Source organism: Mya arenaria, chromosome 8 (genome assembly GCF_026914265.1).
Source record: "Mya arenaria isolate MELC-2E11 chromosome 8, ASM2691426v1".
Classification (NCBI taxonomy): Eukaryota; Metazoa; Mollusca; class Bivalvia; order Myida; family Myidae; genus Mya; species Mya arenaria.
In genome coordinates, this window is record NC_069129.1 from 34,790,853 (window position 1) to 34,816,092 (window position 25,240).

The following is a 25,240-nucleotide window of genomic DNA, read 5'->3' on the forward strand; positions in this document are numbered from 1 at the left end:
GTACTTCTCTAGGTCAAGTCTGTGGCAATGTACTTCTCTAGGTCAAACCTGCAGTAATGTACTTCTCTAGGTCAAACCTGTGGTAATATACTTCTCTAGGTCAAACCTGCAGTAATGTACTTCTCTAAATCAAACCTGCAGTAATGTACTTCTCCTAGGTCAAACCTACAGTAATGTACTTCTCTAGGTCAAACCTGTGGTAATGTACTTCTCTAGGTCAAACCTGCAGTAATGTACTTCTCTAGGTCAAACCTGTGGTAATGTACTTCTCTAGGTCAAACCTGTGGTAATGTACTTCTCTAGGTCAAACCTGCAGTAATGTACTTCTCTAGGTCAAACCTGCAGTAATGTACTTCTCTAGGTCAAACCTGTGGTAATGTACTTCTCTAGGTCAAACCTGCAGTAGTGTACTTCTCTAGGTCAAACCTGTGGTAATGTACTTCTCTAGGTCAAACCTGCAGTAGTGTACTTCTCTAGGTCAAACCTTTAGGATAATGTACTTCTCTAGGTCAAACCTGCAGTAGTGTACTTCTCTAGGTCAAACCTGTGGTAATGTACTTCTCTAGGTCAAACCTGTGGTAATGTACTTCTCTAGGTCAAACCTGCAGTAATGTACTTCTCTAGGTCAAACCTGCAATAATGTACTTCTCTAGGTCAAACCTGCAGCAGTGTACTTCTCTCGGTGAAACCTGCAGTTATGTACTTCTCTAAGTCAAACCTGCAGTAACGTTATTCTATCAGTCAAACCTGCAGTAATGTACTTCTCTAGGTCAACCTGCAGTAATGTACTTATCTTAGTTAAACCAGCAGGAATGTACTTCTCTAGGTCAAACCTGCAGTAATGTACTTATCTAGGTCAAACCTGTGGTAATGTACTTCTCTAGGTCAAACCTGCAGTAATGTACTTAACTAGATCAAACCTGCAGTAATGTACTTCTCTCGGTGAAACCTGCAGTAGTGTACTTCTCTGGGTGAAACCTGCAGTAATGTACTTCACTAGATCAAACCTGCAGTAATGTACTTCTCTAGGTCAAACCGGTGGTAATGTACTTATCTAAGACAAACCTGTGGTAATGTACTTCTCTAGGTCTAACATGCAGTAATGTCCTTCTCTCGGTCAAACCTGCAGTAGTGTACTTCTCTCGGTAAACCTGCAATAATGTACTTCACTAGATCAAACCTGCAGTAATGTACTTCTCTAGGTCAAACCTGTGGTAATGTACTTCTCTAGGTCAAACCTGTGGTAATGTACTTCTCTAGGTCTAACCTGCAGTAATGTCCTTCTCTAGGTCAAACCTGCAGTAATGTACTTCTCTAGGTCAAACCTGCAGTAATGTACTTCTCTAGATCAAACCTGCAGTAATGTACTTCACTAGATCAACCTGCAGTAATGTACTTATCTTAGTTAAACCAGCAGTAATGTACTTCTCTAGGTCAAACCTGCAGTAATGTACTTCTCTAGGTCAAACCTGTGGTAATGTACTTCTCTAGGTCAAACCTGCAGTAGTGTACTTCTCTAGGTCAAACCTGTGGTAATGTACTTCTCTAGGTCAAACCTGCAGTAATGTACTTCTCTACTCACCTAGCGTCAGTGTCACACCATTGTTAAGGTTTTGCCTGTAAGCACCAAGTGATTATCTCAGCAAATACATCATGTATTGCATTGAAACTTAAGTGTGTTTCCAACTATCCAATGTACTTGATTAATCAAGTAAGATAAAGCTTACTTGATAATAATGCAAATAATTGCCCTTTACTATTGGACTAAGAAATTCTGGTTAAGGTTTTGCATGTCAGCAACTATAGGTTAATATATCAGCAACTACTTGATGTATTGCATTGAGACTTTATACAATGGTACTCAACCACCCAACCTACTTGAATAACCAAGTTAGATAACTGTATTTTGCATAGAATGCAAATAATGGCCGTTTATTATTTGACTTTGAAATTCTGGTTAATGTTTTGCATGTAACCACAATTAAGTCAATATCTGAATATTCCAAATACATCATGTGTCACATTGAAACTGGGCTCCCAAACATCCCATCTTCTTAATTAATCAAGTAAGATTACTCCATATTGCATATAATATAGATTTTGCCCCTTTCTTATTTGACTTTGAAATTCAGTTAATGGTTTTGCGTGTTAATTCATTCATATAAGTCAATAACTCTGCAACTTGTTCATGTATTGCATTGAAACTTTACACTAGGGCACCCAACCATCCAACATTCTTAATTAATCAAGTAAGATAACTCCATATTGCAGTAGGATAACTCTAACTTTAATGCAAATTTTGCCTCTTTATTTTTTTACTTGTTAAGGTTTTGCATGTTTTATAATTTTACATTGATCGATGCACATTTTACCAAAACTTTGAAATTTTAAACTTAAACAGCGGTGGAGAAGTCGAGCGCGCTGTCTCTGTGACTGCACTTGTTAATTGATGCAATTGTTAAATGTATGTTACAGTGGAAGGTACGGAGCCAACTGCGCGTGTCAGGTATGCCCTTTTCCCTCTACTATCTGGGCATTTTCCTTGTACACGCTGCCAAGATCGCTTTACCAGGCCTCGTTACCATCATCCTCGTCTTAGCACTGCGGGTAAGGTCAAAAAGATTGTTAAGTTTGGCCTAGTTTTACTGCAGTTTAAATCATCTGATTTTAACTCAATTCTGATGTGATGAAATTTTATTAAAATCAACACTTAATTGATTATTAAATGCATAAGAAGTTATCTGTACAGATACATGTGTCCATTTGGATACCAAAACACCCTTCCACCTGTGCAAACACTTGAACAGGGGTTCTAAAGTCCAGGATTGATCCTGAAATCAGTATTGAGAGCTTTTAACTTCAGACTGTTTTACTGTTGTAAGGATTGTTTTTGCTTGAACATTTGCATAATTTGCACCTTGAAATGAATATAAATGAATTTGGAACAAATTTCAAACTCAAACAGACCCCTGGCTATTTTTCAGGCTTGGCATTTGTCCACTGACCGAACTGCTTTTTTTAAGTGATGAGAAAAAAAAGCATTTTGATTTAAATTGCCCATTTATTAATATTAAATGGAATTCATTATTCTTCATAATGATAATAAAAATTATTATTACAAATTTTAACCGTGCTATCAATGTTCAGGCGAAATATAACATGTAAATATATTTTTGCTGATAATTGCAGGTACAGACCCTGCTGAATGGTGGAGCGATCCTGAGTTTCCTCCTCACATGCCTGTTTTACATTCCCCCAAGCATTCTGTTCCCATACTGCCTCTCCTTCCTGTTTGTGAAATGGGAGTCGGCTTCCTCTGTTCTCCCTATTCTAGTTATTCTTGTAAGTTAATAGTTTTCCTATCATTGCTATACATGTAGTTACAAATTAAAGCATAATATTGGTTGCAGCTTTTTTCCAATTTTCTAGCAATTTTGTATAGAAAGAATTTTAGAGGAAAAAAATCAAAATTCTCTGGGTTAAGATCAAAATACATGTTGAAATAATACTTCTATTATTACAGACTGGTTACCTCCCCTACATTCCGATATCCATCTTGGACATGGTTTTGACGTCAGACGTACCGGCTATCATACACTATATTTTCTGCGTTATTGACCCTCCGTACCTGGTCTTTGGAGGGCTTTATCACATAGACAAGGTATATATGCAATGTTATATCTTTCTTGTAACAGTTATTGATAGTTATTTGCTTTTCTTAACCAATAAGTCAGCATTAGCAGAGTACAATCAGGCTGCAGATTAATTTGTAAAGTAAAGATAAATAATATTTTTCTCAGTGTTGAAGGGAATGTCTCCATACTAACCAGTGCACATAATCTATCGGCTATATAACCCGATATATAGAACATATGGCTAAAGGGAAATGGCGCTTGTTTTTATCACAAGGCTTTCTAATTGATTAAATCAGTATCACCTGGCAATCCCATGGACAGATACATGAGCTTACAAAATACATATTAGTCATATTTATGTGATCAACAAAATCAAGGTAGAGAATAATATGCAATCATTTTATAGAAATATAAATTACATTGACAATTTTTCATAATGACTTGATGGCCTATTGTTCAGAACTTTGTTTAAGCTAACAACGTTGTTACATGAGCATCATTGTTAATTTTGAAAGGTGAAATATAAAATTTTAATGATGTTCTCATTTATTTGAATAAAACAAATACAGCTGAAAAACTTGCCTCAGATCTTGTTAGAAATACTGCAGAGCACAAGTGTGTTCATGAAACGTCCAGAGCAGTAAAGATTTGAAAGTTAACGATGATGTTAACGTGATGTGGCCTTTTTGAGTCTTGTCATAAAGGCTTGATTTTGGTAAAGCTATATATTTCATATTCATTTGTGTTGTGAAATACATGATATATCTTACCAAATTAATAATGCAGTTTGGTATAAATTAGAGGATTTCAATCACAGGTGTACCAGACCGCTGCATTGAATGGCAGGCAAGACAAGATAGAGTTTGGAGACTATTTCACGTTCTCCAGTAGAATACCAATTGTCTGGATCATGGTAGGTGCTCGTTGAAAAGGTGTCCAAAAAATGAGCATTTCTTGCAAAAATAAGAATATTTAAAAATATATTTAAATCCTGATTTAAACTAATAAGAAATAAAATAAAAAAAATCCAAGACTATTTTCTGAATGTTTTCATAATTCTAATAATGATAATTTTGAATAAGGTAATGTGTATTCACTCATTATTTTGATGAAAAGGAAACCCCACCACTATGTGCTTAAAATCAAGGCAAAATATAGGAAAAAAAGTATATGCAAAGCTATTTGTTGTTGATGGGGTATGATGGTATGCCATCTGAGGGTCTCAATGATGGGGTATGATGGTATGCCATCTGAGTCTCCATGATGTGGCATGATGGTAAGCCATCTGAGGGTCTCAATGATGTGGTATGATGGTATGCCATCTGAGGGTCTCCATGATGGGGTATGATGGTATGCCATCTGAGGGTCTCCATGATGGGGTATGATGGTATGCCATCTGAGGGACTCAATGATGGGGTATGATGGTATGCCATCTGAAGGTCTCCATGATGGGGTATGATGGTATGCCATCTGAGAGTCTCCATGATGGGGTATGATTGTATGCCATCTGAGAGTCTCCATGATGGGGTATGATGGTATGCCATCTGAAGGTCTCCATGTTTGGGTATGATGGTATGCCATCTGAGAGTCTCCATGATGGGGTATGATGGTATGCCATCTGAGAGTCTCCATGATGGGATATGATGGTATGCCATCTGAGGGTCTCCATGATGGGGTATGATGGTATGCCATCTGAGAGTCTCCATGATGTAGTATGATGGTATGCCATCTGAGGGTCTCAATGATGGGGTATGATGGTATGCCATCTGAAGGTCTCCATGATGGGGTATGATGGTATGCCATCTGAGAGTCTCCATGATGGGGTATGATGGTATGCCATCTGAGAGTCTCCATGATGGGGTATGATGGTATGCCATCTGAGAGTCTCCATGATGGGGTATGATGGTATGCCATCTGAGAGTCTCCATGATGGGATATGATGGTATGCCATCTGAGGGTCTCCATGATGGGGTATGATGGTATGCCATCTGAGAGTCTCCATGATGTAGTATGATGGTATGCCATCTGAGGGTCTCAATGATGGGGTATGATGGTATGCCATCTGAAGGTCTCCATGATGGGGTATGATGGTATGCCATCTGAGAGTCTCCATGATGGGGTATGATGGTATGCCATCTGAGAGTCTCCATGATGGGGTATGATGGTATGCCATCTGAAGGTCTCCATGTTTGGGTATGATGGTATGCCATCTGAGAGTCTCCATGATGGGGTATGATGGTATGCCATCTGAGAGTCTCCATGATGGGATATGATGGTATGCCATCTGAAGGTCTCCATGATGGGGTATGATGGTATGCCATCTGAGAGTCTCCATGATGGGGTATGATGGTATGCCATCTGAAGGTCTCCATGATGGGGTATGATGGTATGCCATCTGAGAGTCTCCATGATGGGGTATGATGGTATGCCATCTGAAGGTCTCCATGATGGGGTGTGATGGTATGCCATCTGAGAGTCTCCATGATGGGGTATGATGGTATGCCATCTGATAGTCTCCATGATGGGGTATGATGGTATGCCATCTGAAGGTCTCCATGATGGGGTATGATGGTATGCCATCTGAGAGTCTCCATGATGGGGTATGATGGTATGCCATCTGAGAGTCTCCATGATGGGGTATGATGTTAAGTCATCTGAGAGCCTCCATGATGGGGTATGATGGTATGCCATCTGAGGGTCTCCATGATGGGGTATGATGGTATGCCATCTGAGGGACTCAATGATGGGGTATGATGGTATGCCATCTGAGGGTCTCAATGATGGGGTATGATGGTATGCCATCTGAGGGTCTCAATGATGGGGTATGATGGTATACCATCTAAGGGTCTCAATGATGTGGTATGATGGTATGCCATCTGAGGGTCATCATACATCTGAGAGTCTCAATGATGTGGTATGATGGTATGCCATCTAAGGGTCTCAATGATGTGGTATGATGGTATGCCATCTGAGGGTCATCATACATCTGAGAGTCTCAATGATGTGGTATGATGTTATGCCATCTGAGGGTCATCATACATCTGAGAGTCTCAATGATGTGGTATGATGGTATGCCATCTGAGGGTCTCAATGATGTGGTATGATGTTATGCCATCTGAGGGTCTCAGTGATGTGGTATGATGGTATGCCATCTGAGGGTCATCATACATCTGAGAGTCTCAATGATGTGGTATGATGTTATGCCATCTGAGGGTCTCAGTGATGTGGTATGATGGTATGCCATCTGAGGGTCATCATACATCTGAGAGTCTCAATGATGTGGTATGATGGTATGCCATCTGAGGGTCATCATACATCTGAGAGTCTCAATGATGTGGTATGATGTTATGCCATCTGAGGGTCATCATACATCTGAGAGTCTCAATGATGTGGTATGATGGTATGCCATCTGAGAGTCTCAATGATGTGGTATGATGTTATGCCATCTGAGGGTCTCAGTGATGTGGTATGATGGTATGCCATCTGAGGGTCATCATACATCTGAGAGTCTCAATGATGTGGTATGATGGTATGCCATCTGAGGGTCTCCATGATGGGGTATGATTGTATGCCATCTGAGGGTCATCATACATCTGAGAGTCTCAATGATGTGGTATGATGTTATGCCATCTGAGGGTCTCAGTGATTCGGTATGATTGTATGCCATCTAAGGGTCTCAGTGATGTGGTATGATGTTATACCATCTGAGGGTCATCATACATCTAAGGGTCTCAATGACAGGGTATGATGGTATGCCATCTGAGGGTCTCAATATCATTGGATTTATTAAACTGGTGAGATTCTTATCTTATTTTATTACTTACATTATCTTGATTTTGAAGAACAAAATTAGTTTGTTTTGATTAACCTTTAAAATAGTTTTCTTAAGCTTTAAAATGAAAATATTACATAAAATATATATCGGAGAAATCGGGGTCTGAGGCCGAATGTTTGCAAACAATCTCATGTTTGAGTTCAGACTCAAGACCCCAAATTGCAAATCTTTATTTTATTGTGCCTTTCCATGATGGTGAACTTTGCTATTGTTTTTTGAAAGTTTACAATTAATTACATATATTTGTAAAAATAAAAAATAATGGAGCAAAATTGATTTTGTCATTAAATAAAAATGCCTTTTTGAGTCATCTGAGACTGTTTGTAATCATGGTCCTGGTCTTTGAATTTCAGGCGGTGATTCACACCATCTTACTGTTCTTCTTGCTACGAGTATTTGACATTCGCAAATCTGGGGGCGACGTCAGTGATGCGTGTTTTCCAAACAGAGAACATAGCGGTCCTCTGCCAAATAATGATGTGATCCAGGGTGAGGATGATGACGTTAAGGCTGAGAGAACAAGAGTTAATAACCTTCTACAAAGCAGCTCTAAGGTGAATTTTATTATGTATTGTTTTCATGTTTGAATGTCAGAATAGTTCATGTTTGGTGTCCGCATTATAGGAGGTATGATGCATTAAAAGGAAAAAATGTTAAAGCAACTGAAGTTGTTATAAAAGGTAAAGTAATTTTTGGGAATAAACATTAAGGAACACAGAACATCCATTTGAAAATATAGTCTTGATACTCATCAATTTTTGATATATAGGATCTGTCATGAGTCGTCATGTAATAAACAATTTTATTCATTGAGATCAGGAAATTTGTAAGTACCGTAAGCCTTTGGGGAAATGACTTACATATTTCCTGCATCAGTTGAATAAAATTGTATTGTGTATTATATGATGACGTTTTCCAGTTATACTGGTAATGAGCTGAATATCACAAACTGGCTCGGGCTACATGTACATGCATTGCAGAAATGCAGAATTTGAAACAAAATATGTATATCCTTTCATTTTGTCTGCCCCCATAAATGGGAAGGCATTATTTTTGCTTGAGTTTTCCGTCCGTCAGTCCGTCCATCTGTCACAAATTGTGACCACCCCATATCTCTTGAACCACTTGAAGGATTTTGAAATAACTTACCACAAATGTACACCATATTCAGATGTTCAGAGTGCACGTTTAAACCAGCTCAGTTCAAGGTCACACTTAGTGGTCACAGGTCATATGACTTCATTTTGTGTCCTCTCCATATCCCTTGAACCGCCTTAAGGATTTTGAAATTACTATCCATGAATGTTAACCATATTGAGACAATGTGTAGAGCATATGTTACAACCAGCTCGGTTCAAGGTCAAGGTCACACTTAGAGGTCAAAGGTAAATCTCCTGAACCGCTTGAAGGATTTTGAAATAACTCGCCACAAATATTCACCATATTGAGACAATGTGCAGAGCGCATGTTACAACCAGCTTAGTTGAAGGTCATGGTCACACTTTTAGTCCAAAGGTCATATGGCTATATTATGACAATATTTTGTGTTGGCTACATATCTCTTGAACTGCTTAAAGGATTTTGAAATAACTTTCCACAAATGTTCATCATATTGAGACAATGTACAGAGCGCATGTTACAACCAGCTCAGTTTAAGGTCAATGTCACACTTAGAGATCAAAGGTCATATGACTATATTTTGTGTTTGCTCATTTCTCTTGAACCCATTAAAGGATTTTTAAATATATTCTACAAATGTTCACCATATCAGGATGAGGTCACACTTAGAGGTTAAAGTTTCTATGAATCAGGGATGATAAAATTCCGGAATTCTGGATTTAAGGCCTCACGGATCGATTTTGAGATTAATGTAAATCCGTTTAGTTTTTTTCTAGGGGAGAGGGGTACAGGGAGCGATTCGAGCTCAGTTCGAACAATATGGGTACGAAAGGTGAGTTTTCCGGAAGTGTAAAGCCGGAAATTAACGAAACTATTTACGTCTTGGCAATCGAGCTATATGATTGGTTAAGATAGCATCCGGTGATTACGGAAATTACCGATGGGACTAGAAGACAGTATCCGGATGGTCGTATCCGGATATGACAGACGACGAAGACGAATAAACGGGTATTGGAAAATTGGAAAAAAAAACGACCACCGCCAACTTCTAAAAACATCGATTTGTCGATTTTAAGGGTATATTTGCCATTTATTTTTAAGAGAAATTCCCGAAACGTTTTTTTTAAGTTAATAGAAAGTGATCAAACTGAGAATGAATTTTGCGCATGTAGCATTATTTCGGACATCCCGATTCGGATTGTGTCATGAATAATCGATTTTTATTTGGCCGATTGAAGTTTACGCTGTAAACCGTTTCTTAATTATTCTCATAATGTTTGAAGCATTGTTCTCAATAAAAAGTGGCTGTTGACCATAATGGGAGGTTCAAATGAAAATTGGTTTGGTTCAAATTTAAAAAAAAAACATGAATAAATATTTTGTAGTAGTAATATTATATATATTACGTAGAGGCAGTCATTTTATTTTTTATTTGAGACAGTTCAACAAAACTTCTTGAGGACCCAGTTTGAGTGGGATTTAAATTCTATAGTTGTAATTTGTATTTCCCCATCCAGGTACATGTATGTTGTCAACTTTCATCCCTGACTTTTGTAACCATCAACATTGTTGATGGTTACAAAAGTCAGGGATGAAAGACACCTCAACCAGTTCATTCAGTTGTTCCTGTCAATGACTGACAATTCAATCCAGAGGCCATGATACTTGGATTTATGGCTGAACATGCTCCCTGTCACCACAGTAGTGTGTCTTACTTAAGACACTTGCCAAAGATACAAAAGCTCTCAGTGAATTAAACTTCAAAGGTGTACAGCATCATACAAGATGACTTATGGAGTGGCTAGCCATTTCAATGATGAACATGTGGAGGAGTTAATGGATCTTGGTTTTGTTTCAACTAAGACAAGTCAACAAACACAAACAATGAGAAAACTGTTGCAGCTATTTTTCTGCTATAGAAAAAGAAATAGTGTTGAGACATTTGGCCTCCTTAAAAATCACAAGGGCTGATTCTAAATCAATTTTCATAGAATTTGAAAGCCTGTTTGAGAGACTTGAACTGCCGTGGGACAATCTAGTTTGTGTGCTACTGGACTCATGTAACACCATGAGGAGAAAAAATCTGGCTTGGGGACCAGAATACGTCAAAGTCCACCATGTCCACAATGGCTACGCTGCCAAAGCATTTAAGTCCCGTTTGGATATTACTTGGAATAATATATATAATAATTAATAACACTATATTCTCATCAAATGTGCAGAAAATGGAATAAATACTCTTATGATACATAAAAATTGAATAAATACCACTTTTACAATAAATATTTGCAAGCATGATAATTGATATGTTGTTCATTATTATAAATCAAACATCCCACAGTGTAGACTGTTCATACACAGGCATTTGATCATAGCCAGTTGAGTTTTATGGGAAGTGGACAACTGAACCAAAATGTCAGGTACATGTCTAATGCCTGTGACTTCAGGTAATAAAAAAAGTAAATTTAACTTTGTTTAAAGACAAAGGTGTTAAACTTCACTGCTAAGATTCCTGATAATTGTTCTGATTGTGGATGTCTTGTGTTGAACATAATTATATCTACCAAACCGAAAGGTGTACTCCTTGAACACTATTCTAAGGCAAAAAAGGGTATTAGAATCCCTGAAATACAGAAAGCTTCGGGGGGCTTTGCCCCCCTTGTCCCCCCACCAGGGCTTTGCCCTGGACCCATCGGGGGCCTTGACCGGCCCCCTGAACCCCACGCAGACATTTTCAGGATTGGCAACTTGGCTCTGTTATCATCCCTGATGAATATATTTAACATATTGTCATGATGTGCATAGGGGTAGACATCAGTCTTAAATTACAAAAGCAACTTATTCAAATAATGTTTTAGCATAAAAACAAAGAAATAAATGTATGACTTGTTTGAATATTAATAATTAAACAAACATTTACAAACGTGTGGATTGCTATTGTAATATTACACATGTGTAATACAGAAACATATGTGATGGTTATATTAAACCAGAGACAAGGTATGGCATGTGATAAATCATTTTACTGATTAATATGAGACTGATATAGTTATACCAGTTCACTTTATTTTGCAAAAATATTCACAAGATATTTCATTCCATTTAGAGACCAGTAGCTGTGGTAGAAAACTTAAGACGAGAATTCCAAAAAGGTGCCGAGGACAGAAAGTGTTGTGCGAAGGGAGATGATGCTGTAAAGGTTGCTGTTCGTAACCAGACATTTGCAGTCGAGGCAGGGGAGGTTTTTGGGCTGCTGGGGCCAAATGGTGCAGGGAAAACAACGACACTTAACATGATGATAGCAGACGTAGCCCCTACAGGTGGTCAGGTGGGGATAAATACTTGTAGATCTTGACCCGTATTCACTAACGACTTGTATCCGAGACTTACGACCGAAAATTGCAACTTCTGCCTTAAATTGTTATTGAAAGAGCAATAATGGTAAAATTGGATATATATATAATGCAAAAAAACATGTTTTATTACAATTATTTATTCATCTTTTGGCCAAAATTACTACCTGGGTACATTAAAAATCATTTTAAACGTATAAGAATTCGTTTTTCTGAGTCAGAGTCTTGAACTTAGGCCCTGGCCCAAAAGTTACAAAATACTTAAGTCAAAGCTCAATCTCATATTCAACTTATTTTATCACATAACATTAAAATTTATTAAAAATTGTATATGTTTTTACACCTTTAAAAGAGCATTCTCTCAAAGAATATATTGATTACTTTGGTCAAGATTCCAAAGAAAAAATATTCTACATCATAAAATGTAATTGAGTACAACTCAATGCTTTTAACAATTACTCAAGTTTATTTTAAGCTCTCGAATAATTTTCTTTGAAATATTAACAAAATGTTTTTCTCAACATATTCTATGAGGATATACAGTATGTAAAGTAAAAACATGCAAGATTTTGCTTTTATGTGGTTAAAATAAGTTACTGAATTTGATATTTGACTTAAATATTTTTGTGATATTGGGGCCAGGAAAGGAAATTACTTTTGTCAATTTTAAATTCTGATTTCTAAGAACATGAAAATATGTTTTCTATTTGATGAAGGTCATCGTTTTTGTGTAATTCAATAAAGCACAACTTTTTTTTTTCAAAAGTAACTGAAGTTTGGTACAGTTCTTGCACTAAAATGATTTTCTTATATATATTTACCAAACCTTATATCAGCGTAATTTAAAGTGACACTCTTATTCAAAATCAATACATACACATGTATAACAAACTTAAATTTTGGGTAATATCCCTTTGTCTGCTTAATAAAAGCTGCATTTATGGAAAAATATTAATTACTGATGACAAGATTGTAATCATGTATTTAATGGCAGAAAACGCAAAAATATTAAATGATTGGTGAGTGCTAAAAGATTAAGTGTGATCTACTATTGTCTCATAAGGTAGAAATACCATGTTTTCTGCACCTTTCTTTCAAATTCAACTCGAAATCTTACATAAGAACCATGGTTTTTGGCGTTCATTCATCCAATTTGGTATATTAAAACAATTGAATTAATTGTGGTAAATCTTATTTGCGAGTAAGAGTGCATCTTTTAGGGAAATTTGCTTGACCATCTAATAGAGTTAATAGAGTTTTTTTACTGCCAGGCTAGTTGTATGGTTACATAAGTTGAGTGAGCCATAGAGTAAAAACTAGTTTCAAGAACCAGGGGCCAGATGATGAATAAAATCAAATGCTCAATTGTTGTAAGCAAATACAATTGTACAATGTTATCAAAGGGAACTTCTAAAAATGTTATTTCCACTTGTGTCTTTTTCTCCTGTGGCTGTTTTTGGTGTCAGGTCATTACATTATCTTTTTATGCCCCCGAAGGTGGGAATATTAAAATCGCACCGTCCGTCCGTCTGTCCGTCCGTCCGTCCGGCTCTGTAAATTTACCTCGTATGGACAGATTTTAAAATAACTTGCCACATGTGTTCCACATACCAAGACGATGTGTCGCGTGCAAGACTCGTGTCCCTACCTCAAAGGTCAAGGTCACACTTAGTGTTTATTCACAATGGAGTGCTGCATATAAGGACATAGAGTATAGGTTGTCGTGTCCGGGCTGTAACTTTCTCTTGTATGGACAGATTTTAAAATAACTTGCCACATGTGTTCCACAAACCAAGACGACGTGTCGCGTGCAAGACCCGTGTCCCTACCTCAAAGGTCAAGGTCACACTTAGTGTTTATTTACAATGGAGTGCTGCATATAAGGACATAGAGTATAGGTTGTCGTGTCCGGGCTGTAACATACCAAGAGGATGTGTCGCGTGCAAGACCAGTATCCCTACCTCAAAGGTCAAGGTCACACTTAGTGTTTATTCACAATGGAGTGCTGCATATAAGGACATAGAGTATAGGTTGTCGTGTCCGGGCTGTAACTTTCTCTTGTATGGACAGATTTTAAAATAACTTGCCACATGTGTTCCACATACCAAGACGACGTGTCGCGTGCAAGACCCGTGTCCCTACCTCAAAGGTCAAGGTCACACTTAGTGTTTATTCACAATGGAGTGCTGCATATAAGGACATAGAGTATAGGTTGTCGTGCCCGGGCTGTAACTTTCCCTTGTATGGACAGATTTTAAAATAACTTTCTACATGTGTTCCACATATCAAGACGATGTGTCGTGTGCAAGACCCATGTCCCTACCTTTAAGGTAAAAGATACATAAGTGTTTATTCACAAGGGAATTCTGAATATAAGGACATAACAGTGTAGGTTGTCAAGTATGGGTGGTATTTTTTTATGTTCAGAGGCAATTTAAAATAACTTGCCATATGTATTTGACACGTAAAGGCAAGATCATCTTTTCATGTACTGACCTTGTTCATAGGTCAATGTCACATTCGGGGGCATTCGTCACATACTCTGACAGCTCTTGTTTCATGTATAATTTTTTACTCATTCAGGCCCTTTTTATTTGATAAAATTTTATCACTAAAAAGTTTATAAAGAAAAAATTCTAAAAGAGCTTATTTGTCCTGCAGGTTTTAGTTTCGGGGTATGACATTCGCTCAGAGATATCAGAAGCGTTCCAAATGGTGGGGTACTGTCCCCAGCATGATGCTCTTATTGAACAAATCACTTTACGAGAACATTTGGTAATGTACGCCAGGGTTCGAGGAATTCCCAGCGATCGGAATGACGAAATTGTGGACTAGTAAGTTTGCCTGTTGTATTTAGCAAACCTGAGCACACAGTGCTCAAGGTGAGCTATTGTGATTGATCTATGTCTAGTGTCTGGTGTCTGTCATCCAGCGTCAACAATTGCTTATAAACATCATCTCCTCCTAAACCGCCTGGACAATTTTAAATTCACAGGGATGTTCCTTGGTTGTGACCTTTCAAAATTGTTCAAAGAAATGAATTCCATGCAGAACTCTGGTTGCCATGGCACCCAAGAGGAAAAACTTCAAAAATCTTCTTGACAAAAACCATGAGGCCTAGAGCTTAGATATTTGGTGTGTAAAATTGACAGGTGGTCGTCTACCATGTTTGTTCAAATTATGCTCCTGTGGTCAATATTGGCCTGGCCCTAGGGTTCACAAACTTCTTACATAATTATATAGCGAAATTTTTGAAAATCTTCTTGTCCGAAACCATTAGGCGTAGACCCTAAATATTTTGTGTGTATTATCATATATTGGTCCTCAATCAAGTTTGTTTAAATTGTGGCCTGGGGTTTATAGCTGGCCCCACCTTTTTTACTTACTTTCTTACCTTTTGAACTACTGTTTTATTTCTGAAGCTACAGCAATTCAATTTGGTCTATGTTTACAGTTCTGTAAACAGATATCACTGTTGTGATTGAATGACCTTGACCTGTGACCTTTTGACCTACTTTTTATTTTTGAAGCTACAGCAGTGAAATTTGGACCATGTGTACATTTTTGTAAACATATATCAATGTTGTCCTTGGATGACCTTAAGTGTGACCTTTTGACCTCTTCTTTTATTTTTACGCTTCTGAAATGAAATTTCAACCATGTGTACATTTTTGCAAACAAATATCAATATTGATATTGACAGTTGACCAGTTAACCTACTATTTTTTGAAGCTACAGCTTTGAAATTTGGACCATGTATACAGTTTTGAGAACAAATATCTAGCTTATATATTTGGTTTGTAGCAGTGCCAAATGTTCCTCTACCAAGATTGTTGAAATTATACCCCTGGGTTCAGAATTTGCCCCCCAAGATGAAATCTTATTATTCCCCACCAAACCTAAGGTTTCAGAAGGGGAATATTGTTTGGTGTTGTCCGTCCGTCATTCTGTCCATACATGCATTAGTCCTTCCTTCCTTCCATCCTTCTGTCCGCCCGTCACATTTTTTTCTGTCTGTAACTATATCATGCTACAGATTGGTCAGATCATGTTCAAATTTGGTCAAAATCTTGATAAAATCTTGACCATTTGAAATGTGAGTCAAATGGTAAAAAGTCTTGGCCTAGTTTAAATTAGGTCACATGGTGTCAAAAACTAGGTCACTAGGTCAAAACGTTAGAGGCTATATATTTGCAATATTTCTGGTCCAATCTGGCCTTAATGAAATATTTTATTACTTTGAAACTGGGTAACTTGGGGTCAAAATCTAGGTTACTATATCAAATCTAAATGCTTCACAATATAGGATATTCTTTTATTTCAAACAGTTGCAAACAAATTCATATCTCATATTCAATGTGTCCATCACTCTGCAGCAGTATTGCATGTTTTGATTGGAATATTTCACCAACACAAGATTTCCATGCCACCTACTTTTTCTAATCTGGAGGGGGATATCAATTCAACGAATTTGCTTGTTACACTACTTTTATATCAAAACAATAAAATGATGGACATTATTTCATGATGGCAACATCATTTATAATATAAGTCGTAATAAATGTACTTATCTAGGTGCAATATTTCAGTTATATAGACAATCTGAAGCTGAAGGAACATGAGAACAAGTGGGTGGAGAAACTCTCCGGCGGAACCAAGAGAAAGGTTGGACCTATAGTTCTGTTTTCTTGCCCTAGTGTAAATCCAACTTAAACATATATACTTTCATTATTAATCTATCAATGTTATTGCTCATGCTATCATCGGGATAGGCTATGATTATGAAGTGACTTTTGTATAAAATCAACATGACACCTGTTGTTTTTTAAAATTCTTTACCTGTTGGATGCTGCTTTTTTATGCCCCTTTTTTAAGGTGGGCTTTTAAAATCACACCGTCTGTCTTTCCCCGTTTCTTTGTTCAGGCTGTTACTCATGCAGGCAGGGATTTTAAAATTTGCTCATTTGTTACATAAACATGATGTGATGCCTGAAAGACCCACAACCCTACCGCAGAGTTTAAGGTCACAAAGTTAAATCATAACGGAATTCATCCATATGCTATGCCCATAGATAGAGTCTAATTATACCCGGGCTTCAAAATTTGAAGTGGGGACTATATAGGAATCTTGTGCAATGTCAAGTCTTCCTGTCCCATTTTTGTCCAGTCCATATCTTTCTCACTATATCAGGTTTGGATTTTAAAATAATTTGGCAGAAGTGACCACTATAGCATGTGGATGTGTCGGCACATGACCCACGTCTCTACCTTCAAGGTGAAGGTGACAGCATTCTTCAAAATTTAGTATGAGTCTGTCAGTCCGTCCCATTTTTATCCGGTAGATATCTTTCTCATTTATGGTTTGATTTTAAAATCATTTGGCAAAAGTGACCATCATAGCGTAGGGATGTAACGCCAGTGTCCCTACCTTCAAGGTCAAGGTCACAGCAATCTTCTGAACTTTGTATGTTTTGCTATATAAGGCCTAATATAATAGTGTGTGTACGGTCCATATCTTTATCATACAATGACAGGTTTTTAAAATTATTTGGCAGAAGTGACCACCATAGTGTGAGCACTTGTTGCGCACAAGACATGTGTCCCTACCTTTGAGGTCAAGGTCACAGCAACCATCTGAACTTATTATGTTTTGTTATACTAGCCTTGCTGATGATTGTATGTGTCCAGTCCAATTCTTTTTCATTCAAGGTCAAATTTTAAAATTATTTGGCATTCAGACACTTGATCACATTTTATGATAGGTCTAGTTAGTCAGACATGGAGGGATTTTGAAATTACTTGGCACATATATTCTGTATTTGAGGATGTGTAGCATGCTAGACCCATGTCCCTATCTCAAAGATAAAGGTCACACTTACAGGTTTATCATTATGAAATGCTGTAAATATAGATAAACAGTATAGTTGGTCATGTCCAGGCTGTAACTTTGTCAGGCACAGCGGGATTTTAGAATTACATGGAACATATGTTCAGTACATAAAAACGGCATGTTGTATGCAAGACCCACAACCTAACTTCTTTCTTCGTCACTCCAACACACATGAGGTCAACCATCATGGGGTCCGGCATATGCTTAAAGTTTATGTCAGCTCTTCTTTAATATAGGCATATTAGTATTTGCATTTTCCAGGGCACTGGATGGCACTTCAGTATATTGGCCCATTATTATTATTGGAAAATGATGATATATCTGACTAATATTCTATAGTATAAGAATTACATAAAATATGTGCTCTTAAAAAGATATCGAAGTAACAATATTACACAATTTCATTATTTACATGTATTTTATATTGTCGTACATAATTGTGAAATTGTGAGACCTGTTATACCTGTTGTAATGATATACCGGTATGCTTTGATGTACAAATGACTGGGCCAGAGGCCTTTCATCATAATAATTAGCATTTTTCCTCTTTCTTCATCACTACCCCACGCTTGAGGTCAACCACATTGGGGTCTTGCATCTGCGTATTATGCTTCTTGGATGTAGGCAAATTAGTAAATGCATTATCCATTAAACTAGATGGCTTTTCAGGTTCATTCGTCACTTACTGTGACAGCTCTTGTTGTACAATTGTTCCAAAGGATAACATGAATAATGTTCAAATTTCAATCATAAAGGAAAATAAGTTAATTTTTCTTTCCAGTAATTATTTGTATGATGATTGTTAAATATATCTTTTGTCTCCAGTTGAGCTACTGTATGAGCATGTTGGGTCGACCAAGAATAGTCCTGCTTGATGAGCCCTCTACAGGCATGGACCCTCAATCAAAAAGATTTCTCTGGTATGGTAAAGTTTTATTTTGGCATTTTAAGTTTGAATAAAGTGAGGTACACAAAAACTTTGAACCATTACTCAAAAAAACATTCAAGATATTGAAATGAGACTTGGTTCACATGTTTCCAGAGACAATACACAATAAACGTTGAAATACGCTGCTTATCTGACTGAAAAAAACAACAACAGATGTTGTAACGTAACAGTATTTTCAAGATATACAGAACTGTTTTACATGAAACTGCTGAATCGAAATATACTAAATTATCCTTTACTGCTGTATGTGGTTTTAAACTGCAGTTGTACTAAACATTTTATGTATACTACGAGGGCCATTTGAAAAATACAGAGATTTTCTTAAAAGTTATGAAGTTTTTGACATTGTCACATAATAGTTGGTGATTAATAACTTGTACCGTAATACAAAGTTGCCATATGTATGCATGAGATGCCTTAACCTTACTCACATATTTCAGGGATACAATATCTGAGAGTTTTGAGAGTTCAGAGCGCGGGGCGATCCTGACCACCCACTATATGGAGGAGGCCGATGCTCTCTGTTCTCGTATTGCTATCATGGTCAACGGGAAAATGGAGTAAGTGTTCACTTTTTACAGTAAACCCAGTATTAATGTTTTCAATGATTGCTTTAATTAATTGATTACTGTTCGAACTTTGATCAGGATGAAAAAAATCTGATATAAAGTACAGTTGAACACCGCTAATTCTGAAATCGTAGGAACCCAAAGATTTATTTTTCGAAATAGTGATATTTCGGATGAACAATTTTCAGAAAATGACAGCGTTTGTGAATTATAGATGACGTGAAATATTAAGCCGTGAAGATTGCAGTGTCAGTTACACGTTACCAATTAGATACATTCGGTTTGAGTGATCTTTCGTATACATGTTTGTTGATTGATTGTTTAGTAAATGTCAAATAATTTGTTATTATACTTTTTTATTCAAACAAGATTAAACATTTAAAACAAAATGACAACACATGCATGCAAATCGTATCCGCACGGATTGGTTACCGGGCCCTTTTCCGAATTTTTCGGTAGCGAGTCAAGTGACGGATATCGAATCTGATGAGACATTTTGGAATGATATGCAGGTTGTGATAACCAGCAATTATATACACACTTCATCACACAAATGAATCGCTCATTTTCTGACATCGACGATTGTAACATATGCATGCTTAATGTTAATCTTTAACAAACGCTAATTGTACTCCATTGTCACCTCGAGCCAATGCCCGAGAGCATTCGCAGAATGGTGTGAAAAAGTATGCGATGATCGATTTCGAATTAAGGATTGATAAATAGGTGTGAAATACCAAATTGGGACCGTAATTTTACTTCGAAATAGCGATTTGTACGGAACAGCGATTTCGGATTACAGATTAAAAACAAAGAAGTTAAACAAAGAAGGAATAAAATCGGGACCGAAAATTAATTTCGAAATAGCGATAATTTCGGATAAACGGTGTTAGGGATAGCGGTGTTCAACTATAATAAAAATATAAACTACAAAATCTAAATAAAAAAGACTTTTGACTTTAGGTTACAGCGTGACCAGTGAGTTGAGTTCTGAGCTTACCACTATAATACAGTGCTATAGTAGGTCTAATACGAAATATTTCAATCATTGAATTTGTATGTAAAAAAAGGAAATTAACTTTGAGATCTTACTTGTAGATGTCTTGGATCAAGTCAACATCTTAAGAACAAGTACGGAAGTGGCTATTTGCTTGAAGTCAAATTGAAATCATCTGAAGATCAGATTTTCCTAAGTCAAAATATTGAGCGTCTCCATGACTACATACGGAAATTGTTTCCCGGGGCAACAGTGATGGAACAGTTCAGTGAGCGCATTCAGTATAGAGTGCCCAAGTCAAACGTGATTTCACTGTCAAGGACATTCCAGGTTCTTGAAGATGGTATGTATTCAAAGTAGGGATGCAAACGAATATTCGAATATTCGATCAAAAGAATGGTATTCGAATATTAAAATCGGTATTCGAATATTCGTTTATTTTTTACTTTTTTTCTAAATTTTGTTCCATCTTGAACATTTATTTAACATTTATATTTAAAGATTAAAACGCTCTAATTTACCCTCGTTTCGTCAATACACCCACGCATGTCACCAATTATCGGGGCGCGAGCATCTAGACAATACACAGTGGCGCGTCAAGTGTCAATTAAGGCCCATCATCATGGCGAAATAAACAAATAATTTTACGTGCCGTCCCCTGCCAATTAGCGGCAATGGGGATTGGAACCTATTTTAAACGATGCCAATTAAGGGTTCGTCATGTCAGCAATAACACAAAATATTTCTTTTGTATGTCAATTAAACTGAGCAATGTAGCTAAAATCGCACTGAATATAATGCGCATAAAATTTGATGTCCATCATTCCTTGTGAATAAGCTCTCTCGAACTGTTCGGAAATAAATATAACAAATACACGTAAACAAAGTAATCGACAAAATGAGAAACCGACTTGCCAGTGAACTTGTAGACAAGATTATCTTTCTAAATAAGAATAAGGTGACCTGTGACATTGACGAATAAATAGCTTGGGTGATATCAAAGGGATTCTAAGACTAAGTTGGTAGTGAAACAAGCCAACATATGTGATGTATGTTATTTAAAGCAACTGTTTATTATTCTTGTTTATGAATTAAATTCAAAGTGTTTTGTGTAATATAGAATGTACATGTATATAATTTTGTTATCCTAATAATAGCATTATTATTTAAAATATTTCACAATATACTAGTTAAAATCCAAATATGTTGTTTTCTTTATCTTTATTGGTATAAAAACAAGTAACAAACGAAAGACGGGTACAAAATAATAACAAGTCGACGGAAACCAGACCGTTTGCAACGGTGAAGATGCCATGACCTTGACTTTTGATATATCGACGTAGTTTTTGTAATGAAACAATATGACATACTAGTATAATTCTAGATAACATATGCAAAGTTATTTTGAAATTGCACAATAAAGCCACTACACGTATTACAGACGACGTCATACAATCCGACATCAATAAAATTATTCGGCAAATGTCATACCGGAAGTCATTATTTGGAACGCAAATGATCGATGCAATATAGAAGTTTTTAGACAATCTTGCCTGTGATCGAATATTCGAATATTCGATCAAAAGAATTACCGAATATTCGAATATCAATTTTGCCATTCGTTTGCATCCCTAATTCAAAGGCATGTAGACATGTACTGTACATGTAGATCCATCTCGTTGTCAATGTACATGTAGGTCCATCTCATTGTACATGTAGTTCAATCTCATTGTACATGTAAGTCCATCTCATTGTACACGTCAGTACATATCATTGTATATGTAGTTTCATATCAATGTACATGTTCCTGTTCAACTTTCTATATTTTACATTTAGTGATGAGGGAACTTGTGCTTTAGTTTGATCGTATTTGAATTGAGTGACACCCATTATAATTTTTTTTTACATGTATATTCATTTCTTTAATATGAACAGTGACACTGGTGAATACCATATTTAGAGAGTAATTCAATATAGTACAAGGTAATGTAAACATTTTTTGTTATTTAGACTATCACTCAATGTACTAATGTTGTAATGGAATCAACATGGTTGTTTGGTTTCCATCTCCAGGAAAGACAGACTACGAAATAGCAGAGTACAGTTTTAGCCAGGCGACGCTAGAGCAGGTTTTTCTCGAGTTTGCACGTAAACAGATGGATGAGAACCTGACGGTCGAGGAAGTGGAGGCAGAGCGGACAAGGTCTATTCAACGTGCAACATCACTCGAGGGGGCGTCACCACAACACACTGCCCCATATGGACGGACAAACTCACAATATCAACCAGAGACTTGGGAGGTGCCACCTGTTGTTAAGCTTTAAAGAGTTTCATTCATCATGCTTCTTGTTGGGAGGCAAGCAAATACAACATACCACACATACAGAGGGACAAACTCACAAAATGAAGCAAAGACCACAGAAATACCACCGGCTGTTAAGCTTTCCGGATTTTCCTATCAATGTGTTTCATTGCTTGCCACAACAACAAAATTTCACAATCATACATACAGTCGAACTTCGTTATGTCGACTTTTTCGGGACCTAGTAAAAAAAGTCGAGATAACTAAAAATTCGACTCATCCGAATTACAAAAAATATCACCAATACCAACACGTTTGAGTTGGATTGTCCGATGTTTACATCCACAATTGAACGGTCTTGTTAAATATTTTCGTCGTGAAAAGAGCAAACTAATTATTGAAAAATAAAGTGAAACAAAAGAAGAATTATTTGTGTCAAATTTATTTCTTTTGCGTTTATGGATCACTCAAAACATATATAAAAAGACAATTGCATACATTTGTACATTGTAAGATTTTATACCGGGTCCTTCTCTGAATTGGTCGACCAGAGCAGTGGAACTAACATTTGACATTTATTTATATAATGAATTTTTCTTTCTGTTCCCATTCGGGAGTGATATCTAATCATTAAAATGTTCATGTTTTATACAATACCAAAGAGCTTGAGCAATAAATGTCTCTTTAATTAAATACATAAACAAACAACTTTAATTATTCGCACTTACCAATTACATTTTTGTATCCCCCTATTATGATAGTTTGTTATATTGACACGCACGGTATTTTGCGACATGCCGCAAACCATCATGAATATTTTCACACCTACGTCTCGATCTACAGTTCGACATAAAGAACATAGGAAATGTGTCAAATTCGACCACTGGGACTGAAAAACGAGGTCGACATAGCGAAAAAGTCGAGATAAAAAAAATCGACACAAACAGATTTATTTTATATAGAATAAGAAGGAATAAATTCGGGACCGGAAAAAAGTCGACATAACCGGAAAGTCGACTTATCCGACGTCGACATAGCGAGGTTCGACTGTAGATTATTGGGAATGACTACTTATTGTTAATCTTTATGGATTTTTGTATAATTTACTGTGCAAGATTTCCCAAAGGGGCGTCACAGTAACACATGATAAAACTGTGTACACTGTATGGAATACAAATGCACATAATTAGCTGATCCTAAATTCCCAAAATAATTGAACTTACCAGGATTAAGTGTTAATATTTGGGAAATGCATGGCCTTGAGATGACAGAAGGACCAGTTGTTGAGAAGTTTAAGGAATCATCTATCCTTTCCTTTCCATTATACCTTTATTCATGCCATACCGTTTTTGTTTAAATATATAAATATTGTTTTATGGTGCTTAATAAAGATGTTTTAGTTGGTCTGCATACCTTTCAGACCTAGTGTAATTTATCTTGCAGTTATTTTTAAACAGAAGTTTAACCTCAAATAGAAGTATAGCTGAATTTTGAAAGACATTTTTATTATTGTTTTTAGTTGAAATGTGTAGTACAGTATGCTTTTGCCTTTATATGAAACTGCTTTTCCTTCATCCTCAAAAATATGACAAAAATAAAAACAACATGACAGCTTATGTAATTTTGAACATGACGAACATTTCTATGGATTTTTTTTGTATTTTTACATGCCTATTATGCTGCAGTTCAAAGTTATCATAGTAATTTCCTGCTCTTTTACATCAACAAAACGACAACCACCAATAACAACTTGAAAAACATTAAATAACACATTATCTCAATGTGCTATGCTTAATATGCAAACTTACTATTTTTTACATAATGGAACTGCATAATTCATTTAATGTATTTTTGCAATGGTTCTATTGTTAAGACTTTTATTTGTTACTGTATGATAGTTGGCACGTTAATAGAACAGATTCTGTGATATATAAAAATATAGTTATAACCTCTTAAATGTTTTATGTACAGAGTCTTTGTATTTTGAATGGCCTTCCTACAGTTTTAGTTTATTAAGTAAATGGCTAGAGTGTATTCAAAACAAGTATATTTTCTTTGGTTTCTCTGTTCCTTTGAATAAATAGGATAATAGTAGTAAATTATACCAGAGTGCACACAAGACCTCTTTACCCCTTTTTAACAATATATATTTCAGTGTTTGGGGATCGGGCACACCACAAAAAGTGTGCACAGAAGTTGTTCCCCCTCTTATATAAAATCCCGAGGCCTTCTCCGTACAATCTTGTTCATTTTCAGTGAATTTATGACAAAAAAATAGTGCCAATTCACTACGGAAATTATGTTCACTCTTGACCAACATTCTCTTAAAATTATGTACAAAACCTTTATTCGCCCAATGCTTGAGTAAGCCGATTCTGTCTGGGATAATATGACCTGGAACATATTCAATAACAAGTAGCTCGGATAATAATTTGAAAATTTATATTGTAACGTGTGCGGAGTGTACCGAGCGGCTGTACATTATTTTATCAAAGTTATGGCAGAACTCTTAAATAAATGACAACAGATGAAACTATATAATAATTTTCCTCAAGGTTACTTAACCTTTTGATTGTGTACAAATGATTTTG

General features: G+C 36.4%; 1 protein-coding gene across 2 annotated transcripts in view; it reads left to right on the forward strand.

Moving 5' to 3' along the window:
• The window catches only part of LOC128242916 (cholesterol transporter ABCA5-like), a 73,531-nt gene extending 48,780 nt beyond the window's left edge, over positions 1-24,751 (forward strand). For both annotated transcript variants that reach the window (XM_052960348.1, XM_052960349.1), the window contains exons 20-31: positions 2,476-2,607; positions 3,190-3,342; positions 3,524-3,661; positions 4,453-4,548; positions 7,824-8,024; positions 11,696-11,917; positions 14,604-14,776; positions 16,532-16,607; positions 18,658-18,752; positions 19,222-19,341; positions 20,449-20,690; positions 22,421-24,751. In XM_052960348.1, coding sequence (XP_052816308.1) covers positions 2,476-2,607; positions 3,190-3,342; positions 3,524-3,661; positions 4,453-4,548; positions 7,824-8,024; positions 11,696-11,917; positions 14,604-14,776; positions 16,532-16,607; positions 18,658-18,752; positions 19,222-19,341; positions 20,449-20,690; positions 22,421-22,671 — 1,899 coding nt within the window. In that variant the 3' untranslated portion in view covers positions 22,672-24,751. The remainder of the gene's footprint in view (positions 1-2,475; positions 2,608-3,189; positions 3,343-3,523; positions 3,662-4,452; positions 4,549-7,823; positions 8,025-11,695; positions 11,918-14,603; positions 14,777-16,531; positions 16,608-18,657; positions 18,753-19,221; positions 19,342-20,448; positions 20,691-22,420) is intronic.
• The last annotated feature ends 489 nt before the right edge of the window (positions 24,752-25,240 follow it).